Below are 24659 nucleotides of genomic sequence, written 5' to 3' on the forward strand. Positions count from 1 at the left end.
CTCTCACACTAAACCTATGCCCTCTAGTTCTGGACTACCCGACACCAGGGAAAAGACTTTGCCTACTTATCCTATCTATGCCCCTCCTAATTTTGTAAACCTCGATAAGGTCACCCCTCAGCCTCCGACGATGCAGGGAAAACAGCCCCAGCCTGTTCAGCTTCTCCCTGTAGCTCAGATCCTTCAACCCTGGCAACATCCTTGTAAATCTTTTCTGAACCATTTCAAGTTTCACAACATCTTTCCGATAGGAAGGAGACCAGAATTGCATGCAATATTCCAACAGTGGCCTAACCAATGTCCTGTACAGCCGCAACATGACCTCCCAACCCCTGTACTCAATACTCTGAATGTTGATGTTACTTGTTTCCTCATCTCCACTCCCCCAGCTTATCCCAGATACAACCCTCCAACTCGACACCACCCTCTTAAACTGTCCTACCTATCCATCTTCCTTCCCATCCACTCCACCCTTCAGTCTGACCTATCACTGTCACCCCTCGCCTCCACGTACCTATTGCAATCTTCACGACATTCCCCAGCCCCAGTTCCCTCCCATTTATCTCTCCGACTCCTCACCCCCTCCTCCCCATTCCTGATGAAGAGCTTATGCTCAAAACGTCGACTCTCCTGCTCCAGGGATTCTGCCTGACCGGCCGTGCTTTTCCAGCGCTACATGATTTCGCTCTGTGCTGTGGTAACAGTATGTTAAAGCCCAGCACAGGTCATCCGTCATCTCAATCAGGTCACAGGGCCGAAGGTTCGTCAGTAATGTCTGGCCCCAGAGCAATAACACTGACTGTCTGGAGACAACCCAGATCAAGTCTCAGTGACCTTCACCCTCAAAGCCCAACAAGGAGGTGGTGGTTGTTAATCTCAATTTTGCCACAGATTAAGTTCTCCCAGAGCTTCATAATTCATTCCAGATTTTAAACAAGGAAGGGATGTTGTGGGGAGACAGATGGGAAGGCATGGAGAGGAAACAAAAAGGAGAGAGAATTGCATTTCTGTTACACCGTTCATGAGCTCAACATGTTCAAAGATGTTTTACAGCTCATGGAATTCTTCCAAAGTCTAGTCATTGTTGTAATGTGGGAACTGTGACAGCACATTTCCTCTCAACAAGCTCCACGATAACAGCAAACTATTGACCAGGATCTCAGGGATAGGACACGGAGTGGAGAATAGGATGAAATGGCAAGTGATACCCAAGCAGCCAATGAGGCCTGAGTATTAGGCTGGGTGGAAGGGAAATGTCAAAGGAAATGGGCTTCTTAAAATTCCTTCATGGGATGTGCGGTTCACTGAATGGGCCAGCATTTATTAATATCCCTAGTTGCCCTGGTGAAGTTGGTGCTGAGTTGCTTTCTTGAACTGTTGCATCCATGTGCTGTAGATAGACTCATAAAGCCCTAAGAGGCGAAATTCCAGGATTTTGACCCAGTGGCAGTGAAGGAACAGTTCAAAGTCAGGACGGTGAGTGGCTTGCATCGAACTTCCATGGATTTGGTGTTTCCATATATCTGATGCCCTTGTCGTTCCAGACTGAAGCAGTCATGGGTTTGGAAAGAATTATTTTAAGGACGTTTGATGCGCTGGTGTTAGTGGTACAGCTGGCTGAAAATTCCCTTTTCTCTTACATCTGTCAAGAGACAACTCCTGGTCAGTGATATCAACAACAACTTGTATTAATACAGCATCTTTAATATAGTAACCATTCAAAAGGTGGGGGCACATGGTGTTTGTGATGGTGACCAAAAAGAGACAAAGAGCTCATTCTAAGAAGTGAGAGGGGTTTTTGGAGGAAATCCCCGTGCTGAGGGCCTGGGGAGATTGAAGACACAGCTGCAAGTCATGAGGGGGGAGGCCAGATTGGAAAGTTTGGGAGATGGGGGAGGGATTGAGGATAACCGAGTGGTCCATTATATCCCCTCACCCACCTGCTGCAGCAGGAGACTGGGGAGAGGAATCGGGAGGCTGGGCAAGGCACCACCCAGAGGCTGGAGGCAGCTACTGCAAGGAGGGTCCAAACCAGTTCTGCCGTGAGAAATTGGAGCAGGAGTATGCTTCCAATGCCAGTCCATCCTTTCTTAAATATAGGGACCAAAACGGCACACAGCACTGCACGTGCAGGCTTATTCACACCCATTAGAATTGGTACAAGGTTCCTCTATTTTTAAATTCCAACCCGCAGCAATAAAGGTTGAAATTCCATTCATCCCCACCCAGTGCCCGAGAGATTGGGGGCAGGGGGGAGTTGGGGAGGTTGGGGGTGGGTTGGGAGGGAGGGGGAATGACAGCAGTCTCCGACAGAAGGAATGCTAAAAATGCTATCACTATAAGAGTGAAAAGGTGGGGTGGGGACAGTGACAGTAACCCCCTCCACAGAGAGAAGGGAAAGTACACTGGCACATTTAAAACTGTATTATCACAAGTGAGAATTCAAACAACCACCCACTCCATCATGAGTCTTCCCACATTGTTGGTTTGATCAGTGACGTAGCAAGGAAGCAGCAGCTGCCCCATGAACTCCAACAAAAGAATGAGAACAGGGTCTTCATACGGAGTTGTTTCCCGAGAATCCAATTCAACAGCAGGGATCAAAGAACAAGGAACATTACAGCACAGGAACAGGCCCTTCGGCCCTCCCAGCCTGTGCTGACACATTCTGCCCTTCCTCACTGAAACGGTATTCACTTTCAGGATTCATATCCCTCTATTTCCTTCCTATCCATGTATTCATCCAGATGTTTCTTGAATGCTGCTATTGCGTCTGCTTCCACCACCTCCACTGGCAGTGTATTCCTGCCCCTCACCACCGTTTGTGTGAAATACTTACCTCACACATCTGTTTTAAACACCCACCAGCTCCCCCCCACCCCCCCCCCCACACCTTGAACCTGTGTCCACTAGTAACTGACCTCTCTACTCTCAGAAAAAGCCTCATATTTTCCACTCTCTCCATGCCATTCACAATTTCATAAACTTCTATTAGGTTGCCCCTGAAACCTCCTGCATTCCAATAAAAACTCCTGTCTATCCAACCTTCCTTCATCACTAAAACTCTCCATATCAGACAGCATTCATGGTAAGTCTTTTTTGTACCCTCTCCAAAGCATCCACATCCTTCTGGTCATGTGGTGACCAGAACTGTATGCAAATGTTCCAAGTGTGGCCAAACTAAAGTTCAGTAAAGTGGGGTAAAACTTGTCTATCCTAATACTCAGTGCTCCTCCCAATGTAGCCAAGCTTGCCATTGACCTTTTTTACTACCTTAGGTGCTGCGACCTTCAGTGATCTGTGAACATGCACATCCATATCCCTCTGCATTTCAATACTCCAATGGATTCTGCCATTCACTGTGCAGGTATTCTGCCACCTGTATTTCATCTTTCAAAATGCATCATTTCACATTTATCTGGATTAAACTTCACATGCCATTTTCTATCCATGCATCCAATTGATTTATGTCCTGCTGTATCCTCTGATAATCTGATCATTAACTGCAACTCCAGCAATTTTTGTGACATCCACAAACTCATCAATGAGACTAGCCATGTTTTCGTCCAAATCATTTATGTAGACCATGAACAGCAAAGGTCTCATCATTGATCCCTGTGAAATCCACAAGACACAGCCCTCCATTCTGAAATCCATCCTTCCATCACTACCCTCTGTCTCGTCTGACACAGCCAGTTCTGTACCCAATGCTGGGAACATTTTAGACAAGACAACTTGTTGTCAGATCGTTACTGCAACTTGATCCAGTTCATTCAGAAAGAGAAAAAGGACAATGTGCAGATTGTTCAACAGGCCCCTACACCTGGGCCTGAGGCAGGAGCCCAAGCTCCAACAGAGTACACATGAAACTGAAGAAAGAGTGGGGTCGTGATGTCTGGCCATATGTTCCTCTGGGACCGGGACAGAGTGAGGGAACAGGGACAATTGTAGCAGAGTCAATAAGGATTAAAGCAAGATGGAGAGAGTGTTTTGGAAAGGGGCTAGAGGAGGAAATAAACTTTTTGCCACCCAACGCTGACATACTCTCCGTGTATCACATCATGAATAAAACAGCACACTGTGAGGCAATCAAAAGTTATACCAAAGTAGTTCTTTTTGAGATATCATAGCATGCAGAGCATTTTCATTGTGGTGCAATTATGTATCCTGGTTCAAAAGATGTACTCTCTCCCTCTCCTCTTATGTACAGATTCAGCCAGTTAGATCCTCACAGAGCCCCAGTTTATTTGCACTGTTCAGTAATGTGGAAATGCCAATGCAGCACTGGGGTACACTTGATGAAGGAGCAGCGCTTCGGTAGATTGTGATTTCAAATGAATCTATTAGGCTAGAAGCTGGAGTAGTGTGTCCTCTGACGTTGTATTCTTCAGGCACAGTGAAACATCAACTTTCTAGTTACTATGGAGAATTTACACAGCTGCTAAAGACTACGGGTAGTGACTCCATCTATTAGCTGCAAACACACCAGTAAGTCATTCCAGGGGATTCCAGCGGGGATGACCAATCAGTTGCTTTGATCTAGTTTCCCAGTTAATCAGGTCATGGCTGACCTGAAATACATTCTCCGTTTGTCCTGTAAACCGTACTGACCTGCGTAAATGGATATTGAAACCCAACCTCAACAGCTTTTCATTTTGGATTGAGGGTTCCAGATTTCCATCACTCTGTCGGAAGGAATTTTTGCTGAAATCATCTGAGTTACAATTTTAACAACCCTCTTGTTCTGGACTCTGGGACTGGAGAAAGCAATTTACATCGACATTGTTCATCATCTCTGGGGAAAAGTCTCGCTGATGTAATCTGTTCCCTGTCATTAACAGTTTCTGATCTGAAGGTGACATCACAGACTGGATACTGAGAGGGTGGATCCTGTTATCGGGCAGACGAGAACTGGAGGGCTGGTTGAACACAAACCAGTCTCCCGTTTAAAGGGAAGGATGGGTTTTCTTGCTGAGGGTTGATAGTCTGTGGAATTCTCTTCTCTATATGGGAATGGAGGTTCAATCATGGAATTGGCTCAAGGTTACAGTAGACAGATTTTTTGATGAACTAGGCAATTAAGTATAATTGGAGGGGATGGGGAAGCAGAAAGTACAGGTGAGACCATAACCAGATGAGCAGTGATCTTCTTCATCGGCACAGCAGCTCCCAAAAGGCCTGCTCCTGCTCTTGGGTCCTATGTTCTGGCAGAGGCTGCAGCAATCCTGGACCCCCATCTTTCCTTTGTCACTCACTGACAGAAATATAATTTTAAAATGAAAATTATTTTCTTGAATAATACCAACTCAATTCTTGTTGTAGTCTTTTTCTTTGTTGGCTTTTAATTTTAACAGGGTTTTAGAAAAATGTCATTTGTCTTATGTTGCAGTGGAGACAGACACAAGGCAGTGAGGCTTCAGAGAACACAGAGAGCTTTCACTCTGTACAACAAGGCTGTCAGCACAAGCATCTGGTGACAGGATTGTAGGGGATGAAAAGGAGAGAGTCACGGAGAAAAGAGACTTTATAGTTCAAAATAAAACCTCTTCATATATTCCCACACTCCAACGAATTAAATTTAGAGGATTAGAAACCCACAATGGTGAGAGTGTGCTGGCTCAGAGGCTAAAAGGCAGACAGCAAGGAGCTGCATTATTCCTTCTTATTATTATTTCTGCTTCGTTATTGGCGGGCTTCATAATTATTGCACACCCCCAGTTGCTTGGACTAAATTCTTTGCTTAGCCAGATCATGGCGTCATTAGAAACGGATCATGTCACAGTGGGGCAGGAATCACAGACCAGTCTCTCTCGCTGAACGAACATTTGTGAACATCACATTCAATTTCATATCTTTTTTGGACAGATTCCAGCGCCTTCATTTCCAGATATTACATGGTTCACCACCGCCATCTCCAGGACAATTGGGGAAAGGCAACGCCCGCCCCATCCCAGGAGAAATCAGGAGAAATGATGTAAAATTAAAATGTTCAAACTGCTGAGGCTTGAATTCATCTCTTGAAAGACTGGAGGTTCGGCCAGAAATAGAACCATGACATGGGTGACCCTGGTTTTTCAGACTGAAAGGTAGGGTGTCCTCCGGATTGACACTGGGATCAGGCACAAAATGAATTACACTCAAAGACCGAACAAACGGCTCTCAAAGCGGGTCAGAAAACTGCAGAGTACAGCACTTGCAGCTATGCGTCCCCATCTATATCCTTGTTGTTGCCCTTCCCTAACTGTCCTGGAGAGGGCGGTGGTGAGCCATGTGTGTCTCAAAGAGGATCAGACAGAGGGACAAGGTCATGTCCTCGGCCTGAGCACAACTGCCTGACCTGCTGTGCTTTTCCAGCGCCACACTTTTTGACTCCGAGTAAACTATCCCTCAGGAGAATGAGCTGTGGCACAAGAGGAAACGTGGGAGTATTGGAAATGCACTGACAGCTTGGTCAGCCTGTAGAGGGGCAGAAACAGATTTGATGAATCAGCTGATATCCTTCCGAGCTTAGGTGCAGTCTCAGGCTTTCAGAGCTACACAGTTTACATTGTTACTGACTTGGCTCCATGGGCAATGCTCCTGCTTCAGAGTCAAAATGGTCATCGGATTGAAAGCCACCTCAGAAACAAGAGCACAGAATCCAGGCTGAGACTGCAGTGAACTCTGGCACCATGTTATGTATGGGATGTTCATTTAAAGCCCCACCAGCACCACTCAGACTACAATCCCTCCACCTCAGGGGGCTCTACAAGATCCCATTCTAAAAGAGATTCCCTCGGGTATCCTGCTCAATATTCAACTAATGCCACCAAAAAGTTTTGTCTCTTCATTCGTTTGCTGATTTTGGGACCTCAGCATTTTGTCTTGTGAAGGTGATTGCACTGTGCAGGCAGCTTTAAATATCCTGGGATGCTTAAAAAAAACTGCACCAACAAGAGTTCTCTTTCCATTATCACGTAAAAGGGGAGCAATGAGCAAGTGAAAATCCACGCTGAATGCAAACATTGAAGCTTCAGCTGAAAGGCTTTTTACACCATGTTAACCTGCTCCCTGGGCATTTCCTTCCAATGTCCGAGATGGTTATCAGGCAGGGATGGAGTCTTGCAGGAGGCTGGAAGAACACAGCAAGTCAGGCAGAATCTGGAAGTGGAGAAGTCAACATTGCAGATATAACTCATCTTCAGAACTGCAGGTGGGGGTAGGGGGAGCTGCAAATCAAGGTGGGATCAGTTGTTTGGGTGGGTGGAGGGGAATGGTGGAGTGGTAGGTATTGAATGATGAACACAGGTAGAGGGTTTGAAGTGGTTGGTTGATGGGAGGAATGAATCCATTTGGTGACTGGAAGGGAGGGTCCGTAAGTGGAATAGACTGGAGGACGGGGACAGGAAAGGGAGTCGAAAGTTGGGAAAGGGAGGCTTTTTGAAATTGGAGAATTCAATGTTGATTCGTCTGGGTTCTAAGCTACACCAGGCAAAAGATAATTGTTTGTTACACCGGTTTGCAATCTGATTGCTTGTGGCAATGGAGGAGGCAGAGGATGGTCATGCCCGAGAGGGAATAGGAAGGGGAATTGAATAGGCAGTGACTGGGAGGCCAGGTCGGCCTTTGTGAGCATGGCTGAGATGCTCAGCAAAACATGCCCTTAGTTTGCATTCGGTCTCGCCGATGCAGAGAAGACCACAATGGGTGCAGTGGGTACAATAAACGAGGTTGGAGGAGATGCAGGTGAACCTCTGTCTGACCTGGAAGGACTGGGGTCCTGCATTGAAATGACAGGCGTGATATGTCAGCAGGTTTTGCAGGGGAAGGTACCAGGGTTTTGTTGGTGGAGTGGATGTGAAGAATGGTGAAAACCAAGGATTGGCAAAGGGAACAGCCCTTGTGGAAGGCAGAGACGGTTGGGGAGGGGAAGATATTCTTGGTGGTGGGGTCTAGCTGGAGTTGTCAGAATTGTTTGAGGATGATACGTTGGATGTGGAGATTGGTGAGCCGTAAGGTGAAGTCAAGGGGGACCCTGTCTTTATTGCATTTTGGAGGGGTGTGTTTAGATTTCGAGAGCAGAGAATGGAGGAGGTGCGGTGGAGGGCTGTCAGGATGGCAGAAGTGGGAAAAGTACGTTGTTCAAAATAGGCGGACATCTGGGACACTTGGGAGTGGAGCATCTCCTTGTTCGAGCAGATGTGACGGAGATGGAAGAATTGGGAAAACGGGACGGTGTTCTTGCAGGATACTGGTTGGGAGAAGGTGTTGTCCAGGTAATTGTGTGAGTCTGTGGGTTTACAGTAAATGTCTGTTCCGAGACAGTCACCAGAGATGGAAATGGAGCGGTCAAGAAATGAGAAGGATTTGTCCAAGATAGACTACGTGAATTTAAGGGCAGGTTGGAAGTTGTTAGCAAATTCGATGAACTGCTCCAGTTCAGCCTGGGTGCAGGATGCAGCACTGATGCAGTCACTGATGTTATGGCGGAAGATTTGGGGAACGGTGCCTGTGGATGTACTGGTGAGGTATTGTTTGATGTAGCCGACAACAAGCAGACATAGCTGGGACCCATGGCCACCCATTGAATTTGGAGGAAATGGGAAGAGTTGAAGGAGGCTGACAGATCACTTGGAAATGTTTGGAAAAGGTTCACAAGGGCACAGTCCAGGCTTCCTGCAAATATCAGCCTTTCTTCTATTGAAGTGCTTCCTCATAGGAGCTTCTCTATGGCGGTTTCAAGTACACATCCTCCGTGGAAATATCACAGACTTTACTGAAATGGAATGAACTGAAAAAAAGAAAAGGAAATGGGAAGAATTAACCAGACAAGGGTGAGCATCAAGAGAGATGGGAGTGTGTGGAAGACTCTGTGCCATGAAAAAATCCCAAAGGAGTTTCACAAGAAAAGCTCAAATCTTTCCAAGGATATAACAGGGACATGACTTACTGACATCAAATAGGTTGAGTGTTAGGGATCCTGCACCTCTGGTGCCTAACTCTATATGAGACATTACAGTCAAGGATGGTTGATGCACAAATAAAGGGTGACTTGATGATGTGGAGTTATTTCATGATCAATGACCAGGGGCATAGATTTAAGGGAAATGGCAGAAGATTAAGAGGAAATATGAGGAAACACACTTTCGTGCAGAAGGTGGTGGTCATTTCTAACACGCTTTCTGTAAGGATAGTTGAGGCAGAAGCTCTCCCATAACATTGAAATATTTCACTGTGCAACTGTGATGCCAAGGCATACAGGGCTACAGACCAAGTACTGGAACATGGAATTAGAATAGTGAGGTGGTTGTGCGACTGGCTTTGGCTCATTGGGCCGAAGGGCCTTATTATGTAGACCTGTTGTAGATGTCTGACTCTGCCAGGACTCCAGCAAAGTGGCTGACCCTTATCTGCCATTTAAAAGGCCGAGCAAGCCACTCAGTTTCAGGGAAGTTAGAGATGGAGAGCAAATGCTGATCTTGCCAGCGAGACCCACATCCCAGGAAAGAACAGACGGCCTCAGTGGTAACACCGTCACATGAACCTGTAGGTTTCAAGCCCCACTCCAGACACTGGTGCACTATCCTGAGGCTGACAAAGACAAAGATGCCATTTGCTGGATGATCAGTTAAACCACTGCCCTCTCAGGTCGATGTGAATATAAGGGCTTTGTGACCATCTCAGAGAAACTCTCCCCAGTGTGCTGACCAATGCTTCTCTTACAACCAATGGCATTAAAACAGATACAAGAGTAAAATACTGCAAATCTCAAATAGTGTGCGAAGGGAACAGGTGCAGCTGCTTTAGAGAGAGTAGGGAGTAATGTTTTGGATTCGGTGATATTTTATCAAAAAAAAACACAGTTTTTGATGACTCTATTTAATTTTAAACTGTTTTATGTTATTTTGTTTTATTTAAATCTTGCTTATGAAATTTCAGCCGGCTTGATTGGCACTGCACCGACATATATCCATTGCCTCCACACTGATCCTCAGTAACAGCTGTGTGCACAATCTACAAGATACATTGCAGAGGTTCAGCAAAGATCCTGAGAGAGCACCTTCCAAACCCATGACCACTTCCAACAATGAAGGACATGGCAGCAGATACACAGGAATACCGCTCTTTGCACGTTCCCTTCCAAGCCATTCAGCATTCTGATATGTAAATATAGAACATAGAACATAGAACAATACAGCACAGAACAGGCCCTTCGGCCCACGATGTTGTGCCGAACATCTATCCTAGATTAAGCATCCATCCATGTACCTATCCAATTGCCACTTAAAGGTCGCCAATGATTCTGACTCTACCACTCCCACGGGAGGCGCATTCCATGCCCCCACCACTGTCTGGGTAAAGAACCCACTCCTGACATCTCCCCTATACCTTCCACCCTTCACCTTAAATTTATGTCCCCTTGTAACACTCTGTTGTACCCGGGGAAAATGTTTTTGATTGTCAACTCTATCTATTCCTCTGATCATCTTATAAACCTCTATCAAGTCACCCCTCATCCTTCGCCGTTCCAACGAGAAAAGGCCGAGAACTCTCAATCTATTCTCGTACAACCTATTCTCCATTCCAGGCAACATCCTGGTTAATCTTCTCTGCACCCTCTCCAAAGCTTCCACATCTTTCCTAAAGTGAGGCGACCAGAACTGCACACAGTACTCCAAATTTGGCCTTACCAAAGTACTGTACAGCTGCAACATCACTTCACGAATCTTGAATTCAATCCCTCTGCTAATGAACGCTAATACACCATAGGCCTTCTGGCAAGCTCTATCCACCTGAGTGGCAACTTTCAAAGATCTATGTACATAGACCCCAAGATCCCTCTGTTCCTCCATCTGATATGAACCCTACCGTTAACCCTGTATTCCGCATTCTTATTTGTTCTTCCAAAATGGACAACCTCACACTTGGCAGGGTTGAACTCCATCTGCCACTCCTCAGCCCAGCTCTGCATCACATCTAAGTCCCTTTGCAGCTGGTTTACTGAAACAGAGACTTCTGATGTTCACATTGTTTTTGCACAGCTGACAGTCTTAAGCATCTTCGAGATGTTTTACTTGACATCACAAGTTAACACTGTCCTCATCAAATACATCCAGGTCAGAGAAAGCATGGGCTAGATAAAGAGTAAAGTTTTCTCTACACTATCCCAATAACCTGCCTTCACCCCTGAAGCTCAGAAGTGTCTCCAAACCAGTCCTGAGAAGGAAGTGAGTTGAAATTCAGGGCTGACAATGACCTTTGTCCTGCCAGCTCAGCCCTGTCCAATTTAAAGTTGTGTCTCTTCTGTGGACTGTCTTGAACACTCTACACACATTCTGATCTCCTGATGCTCTTGCTGAGGGGCGAGGGGAGGGTCACATGGGTGAGGGCACAGGTGAAGAGAGCGTTGGACTCCCAGTCATACCCAGAGAGGGTCAGCAGGCAGCTGACACTGCAGGTGCTGTCCGAAGCTCGCAGGTAGTTGCTGGTCTGAACCCCGTCCGAAATGATTGCACCGTCCTTCTTCCACTGCACCTCCAGCTCATCGGGATAGAAGTGCTTGTCAAGGCACATCAGGGTGGCAGTGCCCTTGGTACTGATCTGCTCTGGGGAGGGGGGCAGCAGGGTCAGCTTGGGCTTAGAGTTGTCACGGCCTGAAAGACAAGAGAAAGGTACATCAACTCTCTCAACAGTAACTGGTAAAATGTTTGAACATTTGTATACACTACCTAGCAAACCTGACAAAAGCTCTGGCATTTTAACAATTGCTTTTTGGGACGTGTACGACACTGGCAGAGCCAGTTGCTGCCCATCCCTAATTGTCTCTGAGAAGGTGATGGTGACGCTGCAGAAAGATTAGGGACAGTTCTGCACCATAATTTAAAGAATGAATGTGGGCAGCTGGAAGGGCTATCAATATGGGAGCATTTTAGTGACAGTGATCGGAACTCAGTGAGACTGAGAATAAGGATGGAAATGGAGAACCATGGAGCAAGTGTAAAAGTTTTTTTTTGGGTACAACCCATTTTACCAAACAGTGTGGTAATTTGATAAAAGAGTACTGGAACCATCGACTTGATGGGAGATCAGTGACAGGGCAGAGGGAGGTCTCCAAGGATGAGACAGAGACAGAGATCATTCAGAATCTTTTCCCAAAAGAGTAAGAGTGGCACTCCCAAAGAGACAGTCTCAGCAAAGATGTGAAACTATCAATATGATATGGAGGCTCTTGTGTCCAATGGGTTTGACATGTTCAGAAGTCACATTACACCAGGTTACAGTCCAACAGATTTATTTATAATTACAAGCTTGTGAAACGCTGCTCCATCTTCAGGTGAAGCGACTTCAGTGCAGAAGGAACAGAGCTCTGAAAGCTTGTGATTTGAAATAAGCCTGTTGGACTATAACCTGGTGTCGTGTGACTTCTGACCTCAAATGAAGCCCAGTTAGAGCACAGTGAGAGAACTGTGTGCAGTTCTGGTCACCACATTGCAGGAAGGATGTGCTCCCTCTGGAGATGGGGACAGTGGAGGATTTTGTCAGGAATGAGGAGTATTAGCTTTGAGGAATGATTGGTTTGGCTGGGACTGGTTTCTTTGGAACACAGGAGGCTGAGGGGAGATTTGATCGATGGTGTGTAAAATGATGAGGGGTCTGGATAGAGTGAGTAGGAAGAACTGATTTCCATCAGCACAGAGGGCAATAACCATGGGTAAAGATTGAAATGAATTGGGGGCAGGGTTAGAGGGGAGTTGAGGAGTAATTGTTTCACCCAGTGGCTGGTGGGATCGGGACCTCACTGTCTGAAAGGGTGAGAGCGGCAGAAACCCTCATCACATTGAAAAAACACTTGGATATTCACTTGAAACACCAAAGACTCCAGAGCTATGGAGCAAGAGCTGGTATGTGGGGTGGAGTTCGACACCTCTTTAACAAACGTCCGATCACTCACAGCTTGGGAGAACTTTATCCAAGAACATTGGAGCAGAGCTGGATCAGCACACTTCAGGAAGGAGTCACGTTGGGTGTCCATGTAGAAGGTTCTAGATTTTTGTATCCAATCTTCCAGCTCAGCACTGGGGTAAGGTCAAATGTGAGAGTGCAAAGATCTCAGTGTCCTTGGATCAGACAGTGTCATTGCTCTTAATGATCCCATGTTCCCTGGAAGATGGAAGCCTGCATCCAATGGGCAAGGGTCAGATTCAGGAGACTCCAACCTCAAAGAAAGTCTTGCATTTATGTTGCACCTGCCTCCACCTAAGGATGTCGCAGTGGCTCTTTCCATCAGACTGTGCTCAGCAAGATCCCAGAGAGCTGGGTGACAATGAGGCGAGGATCCGATTTTTAGTGATGCTAATTAGGGAATCAATATTGACCAGGACACCAGGAGTCACCGTCCTGCTGTCTGTCTAATAGAGCCATGGAATGGCATCTCTGATATCTGAAAGGCTCCCAGTGCATCAAAAGACAGACTTGTATGTCAGGCTCACCCAAAGCATTTACAGAGAGTGAGGGACTTGTCTGGACACTGGTCACTGTTGTAAGCAGAAAACACAATTTGTACACAGCAATATCGCACAAACATAAATGAGATTACGGAGCATGTTCAGTGATGTTTCAGGGATAAATATTGACCTGAAGTCAACCCAAAGAGAAAGCAAATGGGTTCAGTTGCACAGACTGTGAGAAAATGAAAGTCACAGGAAAAGCTGGGATTCGTGGTTAGTGATGGGTTTGATTGTGACCAGAAAGTAAGAGGAAGGGTCAGGATTTGTGAATGTCATACTGTAACAAGGCAATACAGAAGTGCAGGGAAACTTGACAATTGAAATAACTTAAAAAGTCTTTGCATGATAACGCATGCAGCATTCAGAATTAGGTAGACAGCATGATGCCATAAATTGAGATAATTTGAGTTCCCGAGTTAAAAGTGAGGTCTGCAGATGCTGGAGATCAGAGCTGAAAATGTGTTGCTGGTTAAAACACAGCAGGTCAGGCAGCATCCAAGGAACAGGAAATTCGACGTTTCGGGCATAAGCCCTTCATCAGGGATGAGGAAAGTGGGATCGAGGGCGGGTAAGAGGCCAGCACGGGGTGTCCAGGTGGATGGGCTGTATTGGAGGCGGGAGAAGCAGTCATCAGAGAGTGGGCGAGAGTCTTGGTTTTAAAAGTAGGCACGGAGGTGAAGCAGCGGAAGAATTGTTCAATGTCTCGCCGCGTGTTGAACTCATTAATCCGAGGGCGTAGGGGAATGAAGGTGAGGCCTCTGCTGAGAACTGATCTTTCATCCTCAGAGAGGGGGAGGTCTGCAAGGATGGTAAAGAGACGGCAAGGCTGGGAGCTAGGACCTGGTGTTGGACTGGAGCTGGGAGTGGGGGCGGGGTTAGACGCAGGGGCGGGGACAGAGATCGACGTGGGGGCGGGGTTAGACGTGGTGACGAAAATCGGTGCGGGGTCGGGATTAAGCGTGGGGGCGGGGTCACGCGTGTTGATGGAAGTCGGCGTGGGGGCGGGGTTACGCACTTTGAGTTCCCAAGGACTTTAAAATCGTTAAAGAGACGCAGGGCTCAGGAGAGGTTCGTAAAGTTCCCAGAATAATTAATCGGACATAGATTATGGAAAGGGTCAGAAAAATAATTTTAGGCACAGTGCATAAGGGATGACAACGAACAGGAAGGCAGTCAATGCAGGACTGCTGGTGTTGTCCCTGAATGCAGGGAGTATCTGAAATGAGGTAAATGAGCTTGAAGTGCAGATTGGAATTAGAAGGTATGATGTTTTGAGTATCACAGAGACCTGGCTGTAAGGGGTTGAGGGCTGCGATTGAAATACTCAAGGATGCACATCCGATTGACAGGACAAGCTGATGGGCAGATGGGGGTGGGGTTACGTTCTTGGTAAGAAATGAAATGAGATCAATCACAAGAAGGGATTTAGAGTTGGAATGCATTCAATCTGTGTGGTAGAGTTGAGGAGTTGCAGGGGAGAAAGAGCATGATGAGAACTTAGCACAGGACCCCCCAGCAGCAGTCAGGATATGAGGAAGAAAATAAATTAGGTGATAGAGAAGGCCCTGCGACAATAGTCATGAGGGACTTCAATATGCAGGTAGACTGGAAAATTAAGTTGTTTGGGGATCTCAAGGGAAGGAATTAATGATATGTCTACGAGATGGTTTTTGGAGCAGCTTGTGGTAGAGATCACTATGGAAATGGCAATTCTGGATTGGATGATGTTTATTGAAGCAGACCTGATTAGGGAACTTAGTGTGCAGGAATCCCTTGGGGACATTCACCGTAATATGACAGAATTCACCCTGCAGTTTGTGACAGAGAATCTGGAGTCAGATGTACTGGTAATGCAATTAACTTAAGGTAACTACAAAGACATGTGGGAGGAGCTGGCCAGAGTTGGTAAGAAGGGAAGCTGAGCATAAGAGAGAATGGAGCAGCAATGGCAGGAGCTTCTGCGGGTAATTTGGGAGGCAGAGCAGGAATTCAACCCAAGGAAGAAGAAAGGTACTGAGTGGAGGCCAAGGCAACCATTGCTGATGAGGGAAGCCAGGGTCAGCATAAAAGCAAAAGAACAAACATGCAATGTGGTAAAGATTATTGGGAAGTCTTTAAAAAACAGCAGAGAGCAACTAAAAAAAGTAAGGGTGGGTGAGTAAATAAAATATAAGGGTATTTGAGCTAGTAACATAATTAGAATAATAAATTAGTAACATAATCAGAATATTGCAAAAGTTTTCTTTCGATATATGAAAGGCAAGTGGGAGTCAATAATACAAATTGTACCACTGGAAAAGGCAGAAATAGTAATGGGGAACAAAGAAATGGTGGAAGAAGTGCATCGGTGCTTTGAATCAGCTTTCACAGTAGTGTGACAATGCTGCTCATTTCACAAGTTTGAGTTGTCCTTGGATTTTTTTTCAAGAGGGGTTGTAAAGGCAGAGGTTCCAATTTGTCTGGGTTAGGGACTTTGCTCATGGCTAACAGATACTGCCTAAGGCAACAGTCAGGGAAAAGGCTTTTAGGTTTTAAATTAAACACTTGTCCAACAAGAGGAAAGTGGCCAGTTCTTCCAGTTTGCAGTTTGTGACAAACAGTCGGTTGGAAGCTCCTGGATAAAGAAAGTTCTCCAATTCAACATTTTCCAGTGGACTCACTGTCTGAAATTCCTCTCCTGTAAGAACCTCTGTGTTTACATTTACCTTTTCACCAAGGATGTTGCAGCAAATTGGGACAGCTCTTTGTCAAGTTGCATTTTCTCGACAGTTGTGTTTTCCAATAGTTAAGTTTTTTCTAAATTCTGTTTTCTTTTGATTGTGTGTAAATAAATTCTCTTTTCCTTCAAGCTGAGTGGTTTGGCCAGTTGTATCAATCTTGGAATATCCAGGTTACATTTGTTTAGCACAATTCGAAAAGGTAAGGTCTGGGCTGCATTCTTAAAATGTTTCGAGGGGCCTGGTCTGGTCCATAACAATGTCACAGAGTCCTACAGCATGGAGACAGGCCATTTGGACCAAACTGGTCCATGCCAACCAAAATGTCTATTTACACTAATCCTGCACTTGGCCCATATCCTTCTCAATCCTTTCCTTTCCTGTATTTGGCCAAATGCCCTTTAAATGTTATTAATGTAACCACGTCAAACAATCCTATGTGTAAAAAGGTTGCCCCTCAGGTTCCCTTTTATTCTTTCCCCCTAAATTTAAACTGATGCACTCTAGTTCATATTTGCAAACCCTGGGGAAAAGACTGAGTGAAGTCACCCTATCCATGCCTCTCATGATATTATGAGGTCCTCCATCAGTCTCCTACACTCTAAAGAAAAAAGTACTCTCACTTTAACTGAAACCATTGAATCCTGGCAACATCCTTGAAAATTTCTTCTGCACTCTTTCCAGTTTAGTAACATCCTTCATGTAACAAGGTGACCAAAACTGAACACAATATTCCGAGTGTGGCTTCACCAATGTCCTGTATAACTGCAACATAACTTCCCAACATCTGTGGGCAATGCCCTGACTGATGAAGGGCACTGAAGAAAAAGCTCTTTTCTCTGTTCTATCTACCTGTGACTACATTTTCAGAGAATTGCTTACCTGAATTCTAAGGCCCCTCTGTTCCACTATATTCCTTAAGCCCCTATCATTCACCAAGATATTGTTGATAAGTTTGTAGATGACACAAAATTGGTGAAAAGACAGGTGGAGTTGAGGAAGTCGGGGAGATTGCAGAAGGACTTGGTCAGGCTGGGAGAATGTGCAAAGAAGTGGCAGGTGGAGTACAGTGTGGGAACTTGTGAGGTTAGATCCTTTGGTGGGAAGAATAGAGGCACAGACTGTTTTCTAAGTGAAGAAAAATTTCAGAAAACTGAAGCACAAAGAGAATTGTGAGTCGTGGTCACAGTGGTCTATGGAAGCCACGGTGTTGAGAGTATTTAAAACAGAAACAGATAGTTTCTTGATCAGTCAGGAGATCAAAAATTAAAAGGAGAATGGGGTTGAGAAGCACATCACACAAGATCAAATGGCAGAGCAGACTCTCTTCTGACTGGCCTAATTCTGCTCCTATATCTTAAGTATTTTGGGTTTATGGAGAGGTTCCTTGAAACCCTGGAAAATTGGAAGTAAGGTCACTTAGTGGTTAGCCCTGCTGCCTCACAACACTATGGAGCCAGGTTTGATTCTAGCCTCGTTCGTCTGTCTGTGTGGAGTTTGTATGTTCTCCCTTGTCTGCGTGGGTTTCCTCCGGGTGCTGTGGTTTCCTCCCACAGTCCAAAGCTGTGCAGGTTCGGTGAATTGGCCTTGCTAAATTGCCCATAGTGTAGGTTAGGTACATTAGTCAGGAGTAAATGAAGGTTAAAAAGGTAGGGGAATGGGTCTGGGTGGGTTACTGTTCGGAGGGTCAGCATGGACTTGTTGGACCAAATGGCCGGTTTCCATACTGTAGGAATTACGTGATTCTATGGACATTAATAGTACTGGATTGTGAGCCCTGCTGTTGCTGTTTCTCAAAAGAACTTAGACAAAAGATAATCAGGAGTAGTGAGAGTGAGCATCAGGTTGCATGAGGGAACTGCTTGTCCTGCTTCCTGGAATACCATGAGCACAGGAAGTGTGGTCAGTGACAGTAGTTGCAACTCCGGGTTTTGGAGCTTGAGCAGCAGCTGGTGTCAGTGCGGAGCGTCCGTGAGGCTGAGAGCTCCGTGGAGAGGACGTTTCTAGATGTGGTCACTCTGGAGCTTCAGAGTATGCAGGGAGAAAGGGAATGGGGGAGCTGCAGACAGTCCAAAAGGATTAGGCAGCTAGTACAGGAATACCCTGAGTGTATCCCACTCTCCAACCAGGATTCAGTTTGGAATTCTGATGAGAATGATGGTTCATATGGGGAGTGCAGCCAAAGTCCCTGGCACCATGCGGGGCTCAGCTGTACAGCGGGTGCACAGGGAAGACTGGAAGAGAGATAGTGAGCGGGGATTCGAGAGTGAGGGCAATCGATAGCTGTTTCTGCAGCTGCAGATGGGAATCCAGGATGGTGTGTTGTCTCCCTGGTGCCAGGTCAAGTCTGTCACTGAGCAGCTGCAGAGCATCTTGAGGGGAGAAGGGGAACAGGCAGCAGTGGTGGTCTATATCGGTCCCAGTGACAGAGGGAGAAAAGGGACGTGGTCCTCCAGTCAGAATTAGGGAGTTCCAGAGGGAATTAGCAGCAGGAGCTCAAAAATAGGAATCTCCAATATTACCCCCAGTGCCCCACGCAACTGCGAATAGAAGGAGGAGGATAGCACTGATGACAGTGGAACTGAAAAGACAGTCCAGTAGGAAGGGCTTTTGGTGAAGATGGACATTTACAGACCAGATGGGTTGCTCCAGAACAGATCTGGGACTGAGTTCCTCTGGGATGATTAACTAGTACTATTGGAGAGGGTTTAAACTAACTTGGCTGGGCTGTGGGATCCAGGAGGTAATACCAGAGAGGAACACAGAGGTGCACAGAATCCTGGGAGAAATACAGAGCACCAGAATAAGGAATAGAACTTCTTAGCCAGTTTCAGAGTGAGGGACAGAGAGTAATAAATTCTAAATCAGTTTTGGGAATAAGACTGGGAAGATACAGCCACAGAGTGTTAAGTGGAAATCTGATATGTGTCTCTCACGTAGAAACATAAGATAATAAGAACATTAGAAATAGGAGCAGGAGTGGGCTATCTGACCGATCGAGGATGATGGACGTAAGATAGACTGAAGAAGTTAGGACTGCCTTCCTAAGAGAAGAGAAGGCAGAGAGGAGATTTGATCGAGAAATCAGGAGGGGTCTGAACAGAGGAAACCAGGAGAAAATGTTCCCACCTGAGAAAGAATTGAGGGGGAGAGGCCATGCATTGAAAATAATTGGTAAAAGAAACAAAAGAGATGAGTGAAAAACATTTTCAGCCAGTGAGTGGTTAAGGTGTGGAATGCACTGCCTGAGAGTGTGGTGGAGGCAACTTCAATTGAAATATTCCGAAGGGAATAAAACTGTATTTGAAAAGAAATAATGTGCAGGGTGACAGGGAGAAGGCAGGAGAATGACACTCAGTCAAGTGCTCATACAGAGAGCCGGTCCAAACAGAATGGGTGGAACGGCCTCCTTGTGCACTGTAATAATTCTGTGATTGTGTGATTGAGCAGAGTTAAAGCTGGGGGAGGTGGGAGCTAGGTGTCTCACTGTGCTGCTGCTGCTGCTGCTGCTGCTGAGGTCAGTGAGATCAGAGACTGGGACAGGGAGCCAGAGCTCACATCAAACTCTGCCCCGTGTCCGTCACACTGAGACTGGCAGGAGGCTACTCACTGATTTCACTCCATGCTGCAGGAATCGGACCACAGGCTGCAAATGGACAGAGCTCCTCCACACAGTGAGCAAAACTTACTGACTTATATCTTGTTTTTTAAAGGGGGCAATAGGATGATAGAAATACAGCTGGACACCCTGTTATACACAGTGCTCCTCGATCAACTATTTCATTTACTGCAGCTCCTCACTAACATCTGCAGCAATTCAGCATTTGTGATTTAGAAAGTTTCAGTATTGAAAGGGTTAATAACGGAGGATTGCAGTTTACTTAGTCTGAGCTTAGTTCCATTTCCGAACGTAAGCCACAGTGAGAGCTCCCAGTGCAGAGGCTGTACAAAAACCTCAGCTCTCTGCTTCCCCCGTCACTCTCACCCTCTCCCTATCTACCAGTCTGTCGATCACTCTCACCCTCTTTGTTCCCCTATCAGTCTCTCCCTCATTCACATGTCTTTCTGTCTCTGCCTCTGGGTTGTGAACTTTATTTTTCGTTGTTAAATCTTGCAGCTGTTCTTCACATATGGCCATGGAGTGGAAGGGGGAAACCTGAGGCCTTCAGTGAGCGGTGAATACCACAGGGACTGGAGTATGTAGGGGATATTGACAATTCCAGCACTGGGTAATGTGTTCAGTTTCATTTAGATCTAACTGTGGGATATGTCAGTTCAGGCGGTGGGACTGTGTGTCCATTATTATGCATTTTATATAACTGTGGGATGTGTCATTACAGGAGGTGATTCTGTGTGCTTAAGGTTTTTGTATGGCTCTGCATCATTGTGTAGAGGGTAGCTGCTACCGTGCTGACAGTAATAGTCAGCGACATCCTCATTCTGAACGTTGCTGATTGTCAGGGTGAAACTGGTCCCATATCCACTGCCGGTGAGTTGCTGGGAGACTCCTGTGAATCGATATGTTGCCTAATAGATCAGAAGAGTGGGTTTCTGACCTTCTCGCTGCTGGTAACAGTCAACATAGCTGCTAACAGATTGACTGGCCCGACATGTAATTGTTGCGATCTGACCCAGTCCCACTGACAGCACCGGGGGAGACTGGGTCATGATGATGTCCCCATTGATACCTGAGGGGGTCAGAGAGAAACACAGTGAAGTCAGAACTGTCACAGAAAGAGAGTGTCAAATGAGAGATTGTTGAAAACACTGAGCATTACACTGGTTTCTGTATTTTTCCTTCAATCACAAGTCAGTGGAATTGAAGTGAAATGGAGAACAGCGAAAGATTCAAGATCGAAGGAGAGAGATTTGTACCTGCGACACAGAATGCCAGGGGCCAGATCAGCTGGATGTGTCAAATCATGGTGTGTGCTCCTGTCCCTGTGCCTGGTTCCTGATAAACCCTCCCTTCACTGGGCTCTGTTTTATAAATCTGCAGCCCGTGAGATTCTGACTGGGTGTTCCTCAGTATGTAAATGGCATCAGGCAGAGAGAGCCACGTCAGCCTCTCACACTTCCTCTTCTCTCTCTCTTTGTCTCAGAGAGTCATCGATGTGAACAGCAGTGAATGAGGCAATTTGGTCCAATGTATCTGTCTGGTAAACAAAGATGTGATGACACTTATCCCATCCTCCAGGTCTTGGCCCATTTCCCAGGAGGCTACAGCAATACAAGGAAATATCTAAACACTGCTCCATTGTCATGAGAGTTTTGACTCAACCAGCCTTTCAAGCAGTTAGTTCCAGACTCCCACCACCCTCTGGGTGAAAACATTTCTTGTCAATTCTCCTCTCAGTCTGTAACTCAACTGGGCCTGGATTCACTCGAGTTTAGAAGGATGAGACAGGATCTGATTGAATCAGATAAAATTCCAACAGGCCCGAGCAGGGAGGAGGTTCCCCTGGTTGGGGAGTCAGAAACCAGGGACGCAGTCTCAGGGAGATACTGGGTAGACCATTTAGGACCGAATGAGGAAACATTTCTTCACTCAGAGGATGGTCAACCTGATGAATTCTCTACCACAAACGGCTGTGGAGGACAAGGAACTGAATATATTCAATAAAAAAAGAGAGATGGTTGTTTTGAATTTTAACAGCATGAAGGAAATGGGGAGAAAGCAGGAACATAGCACTGAGAGAGGATCAGCCATGATCATACTGAATGACACACAAGACTCAAAGGGCCGAATGGCCTACTCTTGCTCCAAGTTTCTATGTGTCCATGTCTGTGTTACCTTCGATCTTTGCCCCTGGTTATTGAGTCCTTTACTCTTGTATAAAGTGCCTTCCTATGCAACGTATCACTGTGAACAATTATCTTTTACCTCTCTCTCAGGTCCCCTCTCAACCTTCAATGCTCCAAGGAAAACAACACCAACCTTTCCAATGTTTCCGCAAAGCTGGCCCTCCATCTCAGGCAGCATCCTGGGAAATCTCCTCTTCCCCCTCTCAAGTACAATCACATCCTTCCCAGAATGTTGTGACCAGGACCTTTCTCTCTCTCTCTTCCTCTTTCTGTCTGTATCACATCTGCTGCTTTGATCTCTTGACATCTATCTCTCTCCCACTGTTAATCTCTCTGATATTCTGTCTCTCTGACTCTGTCTCATAGCCACTCTCTCCAACTCACTCAATCTTCCTCACTCCGTCTCATAATCTTTCTCCATCTCTCACTGTCTCCGTCACTTGCTCCATCTCTCGCTTCAATTGAAAGCCTCCAAATATTATCTACCCCTCTCTATTTTTCCCTCTGTCTCTCTCTCTCCTTCTCCGCATTCCACTCGGCCTCTATTTCTCTCTCTCTGTCTCGCTTCTCTCCCTTTCTCACAGTGTCCCAGGTGGTGACAGTTGAATTCAAGATAAATCTCTCTCTGCTCTGCCCCACTAATAGATGTTAACCCTTGACCCCAGAAGCATGTCTTCTCCTGGAGTAAAGGCCATTTTCCACATTGACCAGGTTTTGGTATCTCTCAGGAAGATCAACAGATTGTTGTTAAATGAAGGACAGTTTTGTGCTGTTGGCCTATTCTCGTTGGGGATTGGTTTGGACACAAACTTAATTCAATGAAGGCACAGTAGAGAGAGGAGATCCTCAGGCCATTAGTGTGACCTGGAGGGACAGGACAGGCTCTGACCCACTGACCCATACTGTCCATTCACAACATGCTCCAATCCCTTCCCCTCTCCTTCCCCTTCCACGATCAGTCTCTGAGTCAGGGTGTTTTACTGGGATGAGGTTTGGACCATCAAACAGTTACAACAGAAAGGAACTGAACCCCACACCCACCATGGTGTCCACGATGCACTGGACTCTCCAACAGAGTCCAGTAAACATGGACGTCAGTTCACGAGAGTGCCCCATGGAGAGACATGGGCCTCCTTCCCACTGAAGCTCCCAATAGAGACTAGTAAACATGGGCATCGTTCCTGCTTGAGCCTCCAATAAAGACAAGGAAATGTTGGCCTCTTTCCTAGTGGACTCTCCAAAGGAGACCAGTAAACATGGACCTCCTTCTGACTGGATACTCCAAGAAGACCCGGAAATGTGGCCTCCTATTCACTTGTCCTTCTAATAGAGACAAGTGGATAGTTGAGCTTTTGAAGAAATAAATAGATAAAGATAGATCAGGACACATCGTCGACATGGACTTTAGCAAGGCCTTAGACAAGGTTTCCCATGGTAGACTTCTGAGTAAGCTTATATCACATAGGATCCAGGGAGAGCTAACCAATTGGATATAAAATTGGCCTGATGATAGGAGACAGAGGCTGGTGAGAGAGGGTTGTTTTTCAGACTGGAGGCCAGTGACCAGCCTTCTGCCACAAGAATCGATCCTGGATCCACTGTTGTTCACCATTTACATGAACAATTTGGATGAGAAAATAGCAGGAATGATAAGTAAGTTTGTGGCTGACATTAAAATTATTGGCATCGTGGACAGGGAAGAAGGTTATCTAAGAATGCAATGTCATCTTCATCAACTGGGCCAGTGGGTCAACAAATCCAGATGGAGCTTAATTTCGATAATTGCTTTGAGTTGCATTTTGGTAACACCAACCAGGGCAGAAATTACACAATTAATTGTAGAGCCATGGAGAGTTGTTGAACAGAGAGACTGAGGGGTACAGGTACATAGTTTCTTGAAAGTGGTGTCACAGGTAGACAGGATGGTGAAGAAGGTATTTGGCTCGTGGACCTTCACTGGTCAAAGCAGGGAGTACAGGAGCTGGGACATCATGTTACAGCTGTACAAGGCATTGGTAAAGCCACATTTGGATACTGTGTACATTCCTGCTTACCCTGCTATAGGAAGGAAGTTATTACACTGGTTTGAATAAAAGAAAGATTAAAAGGGATGTTAGCAAGGTTGGTGAGTTTGAATTACAAGGCGAGGATGGATAAGCCGAGAGATTTTTCCAGTGAATGCAGGAGATTGAGGGGTGACCTTAGAGAGGTTTATAGAATCATTCGAGCCATAGATAAGATGAATAGCCAAAGTTTTTTTTTCCCCAGCGTAGGAGATCGAGTACGAGAAGGAATAGATTTAAGTTGAGAGGGGAAAGAATTAGAAAGGAACTGAGAGGCAACCTTTTCGCACAGAGGTTGGTGTGTATGTGTAATAAGCTGCCACAGGAAGTGGTAGAGGGGAGAACAATTACTGCACTTCAAGGACATTTGTACAGGAACATGGATAGGAAGGATTTAGAGGGGATTGGGCCAAACGCATGCAGATGGGACTCGTTCAGTTTTGGAAACCTGGTCGGCATTGATGAGTTGAGTAGAAGGGCATGCTGCCACGCTGTAAACCTCTATAACTCTACAATGATGTAAACATGGGGCACCTTCCCATAGGACCAATAAACAGTAAACATGGGCCTCCTTTCCACTGGACTGT

The 24659-nt window shown here is 45.9% G+C and overlaps 1 gene segment (V, D, J or C); it reads left to right on the top strand.

The window, feature by feature from the left end:
• The first annotated feature begins 19848 nt into the window (after positions 1-19848).
• LOC132818578 (Ig kappa chain V region Mem5-like) overlaps positions 19849-24659 on the top strand; it is a 57222-nt gene continuing 52411 nt past the window's right edge. Inside the window, 1 exon segment of the V gene segment in view lies at positions 19849-19878. Within this exon segment, the coding sequence occupies positions 19857-19878 (22 nt within the window).

The sequence above is a fragment of the Hemiscyllium ocellatum genome, chromosome 9, assembly GCF_020745735.1.
Source record: "Hemiscyllium ocellatum isolate sHemOce1 chromosome 9, sHemOce1.pat.X.cur, whole genome shotgun sequence".
In the NCBI taxonomy this organism is placed as follows: domain Eukaryota; kingdom Metazoa; phylum Chordata; class Chondrichthyes; order Orectolobiformes; family Hemiscylliidae; genus Hemiscyllium; species Hemiscyllium ocellatum.